The 2,333-nt window shown below is 40.2% G+C and overlaps 1 protein-coding gene across 8 annotated transcripts in view; it reads left to right on the plus strand.

Moving 5' to 3' along the window:
* Nucleotides 1–2,005, plus strand: part of LOC147030682 (oxysterols receptor LXR-beta-like) — a 57,451-nt gene extending 55,446 nt beyond the window's left edge. For all 8 annotated transcript variants that reach the window (XM_085874958.1, XM_085874959.1, XM_085874955.1 and 5 more), the window contains one exon: nt 479–2,005. In XM_085874958.1, the coding sequence (XP_085731084.1) occupies nt 479–625 (147 nt within the window). In that variant the 3' untranslated portion in view covers nt 626–2,005. The remainder of the gene's footprint in view (nt 1–478) is intronic.
* The last annotated feature ends 328 nt before the right edge of the window (nt 2,006–2,333 follow it).

Here is a 2,333-nt window from a genome sequence, read left to right on the forward strand (position 1 = left end):
ATGGTGAGGAGATGATGGCGGTTTTGGAGAAGATGGTGAGGTGATGATGGCAGTTTTGGAGATGGTGAGGAGATGATGGCAGTTTGTGGAGAAGATGGTGAGGAGATGTTTGTTTAAAATAAAAGACAGAAAAGAATAACACTACCTCAAAGATTCACAGCCCGGCGCACGAATAAATCCCGTTATACGTTGGTGGGGAAATCTAACCTGGAACACACACTTACTGAAATAACTGACCTCTGGGGAACCTGAATGGTGATCTGTGAATTTCCACAACCGTAACAATATATATATATATATATATATATATATATATATATATATATATATATATATATATATATATATATAATATATATATATATATACACATTTTTTCAAAGATCTATTATCTTTGTTTTTTGAAATTTGAGCTTTGGGTTTCCTATTTGCTCTGATGTTTGACTTTTTATCTCTTATCTCTTCCCTCCTTTCCCAGGATCCACGAAGGTTCCCACGTATGCTGATGAAGTTGGTTGCACTGCGTACCCTCTCAAGTGTACATTCTGAGCAGGTCTTTGCTTTACGACTCCAGGATAAGAAGCTTCCACCACTGCTTTCAGAGATTTGGGATGTTCACGAATGAGGTTGAACAACAATGTTTCCATTGACCATCTCTGGATTCTATGGAATATTTGACCCATTCTTCTGCTCAAGACTCTTCTTTCTTGAAGCTTCTACATATTTCCAGCTTCCAACAAGCATATTTTATTTTGTCTAATTGTTACCTGAGCCCAGGAGGAAAATGACATTATGCTGCTCAGGTTCTGGTCCAAATATCGATGAGTGCCAGAGACACTGATTATCTCCCTTCTTGAATTGGATGCTTCTTCCCCCTTTTGGCTCAACATTTGCTGTCGTTCTATCAACTTTTGACAACTGCAATGCAAAGACTATGGATGAAGAACATGAAGGTTCGAGTGTACAAGAAAGGAAATTGCCCATCCGTCTGTCTTTCTCTCTCCATGTTATTACAAAGGTTATTTATTTAAAAAAAATTTAATTCTGTCGTATTTTCTGTGATAACGATGCAATGTAATACTGTCGAGTATATCTGCTACCGTCTGCTGTAAGCGGCTGTTTGCTTTTTACTCAGTTTGATGTTATCACAAGGATATCTCGGGGGATGTCGAAGGATGCTCACTTCGAGACTGTTTGTTTTCACCTTTGATTGTAGGAAAATATTAATCTGACCAAAACTGCCATGCAGTAAGTCATGTGCTTCCATCAAAGGGGGCTGCATTATAGAGCATCCAGTGGGGCCGTTAAGCACTCTGTCACGTCAGTATTGTCGACGTTAAAGATCCCGCGTTGCCTTTTATAAGAGAAGGCACTAAGGTAGGTATATGGATGGAATCAACAGGACGTTGATTGAAGGAAGCAAGAAGCGGATATGTTGGGCGAATTAAACCTTCATCAGAGTCCGTTTCTTGCTCCTCATGGCACTTAGCATAACAAGATTATAAACAATTTTGTGACATCAATGAATTACGTAACAGTTAGCACACCAAGTTCCACATGTCTGCTGATGCACACCAACATGTCTTCACTATTAAGATTAGTTTTCCATTCTACCTTGGGTTTAGGTACCCAAATCAAATTACATATTTACATCACAAGTTAAGCGAAGGATTAACCACCTATAACAGCTCTGTTCGGATCCTACCTGCTCTCTGTAATTGCCATGAAGTCTGAACATGTGAGCCTCGAGTGAAAGATATGAGATCCATTGTATTTGTGGACAAATTAATTATCTTGCAATTGTATCACGGTTGCTTTCCGTGCTGTTGCTTGTGGTGCCCATCACTGCACATTAATTCAGCTGTAAAACCATTAAATACCATAAAGTTATGCCATGCCACCTTCCAGTCGACCTTCCATAACCTCTGCAATGACATCACCCACTTAATCGATTTTGTCTAAACGTGAAAGTTTCAATAAACAATTATGATGTATAAACAAACAAGTGGTGTAATGTTTTCTAAACGCACCTTGGGGAACACTTCTTCTTTTGTATGCAGCACAAGGCTGCGGGGTAGCATCATTGGCTGATGGTGCAGCCGTGCCGCTGATGCAATGCTCTCTGTAGGTTAGGGCTAGAATCTGTAATTTGTTCTGGGTGCTGGCGATATCTTCCCTACTCTTTGTGAAGGACACGGTGGGATCTTTAACGTCCACCAACTAATGCCGGCAAATTGGATGCCCAGTTCAATGTCCATCCGAGAGACGACACACACTAATGAATAACCCTGCCTGTGAAACACCGAGATGACAGTTTCTTGCTTAGCCGAGAT

This window comes from Eptatretus burgeri, chromosome 3 (genome assembly GCF_056783735.1).
Source record: "Eptatretus burgeri isolate ZD-2024b chromosome 3, Ebu_testis_v1, whole genome shotgun sequence".
Lineage (NCBI taxonomy): Eukaryota > Metazoa > Chordata > Myxini > Myxiniformes > Myxinidae > Eptatretus > Eptatretus burgeri.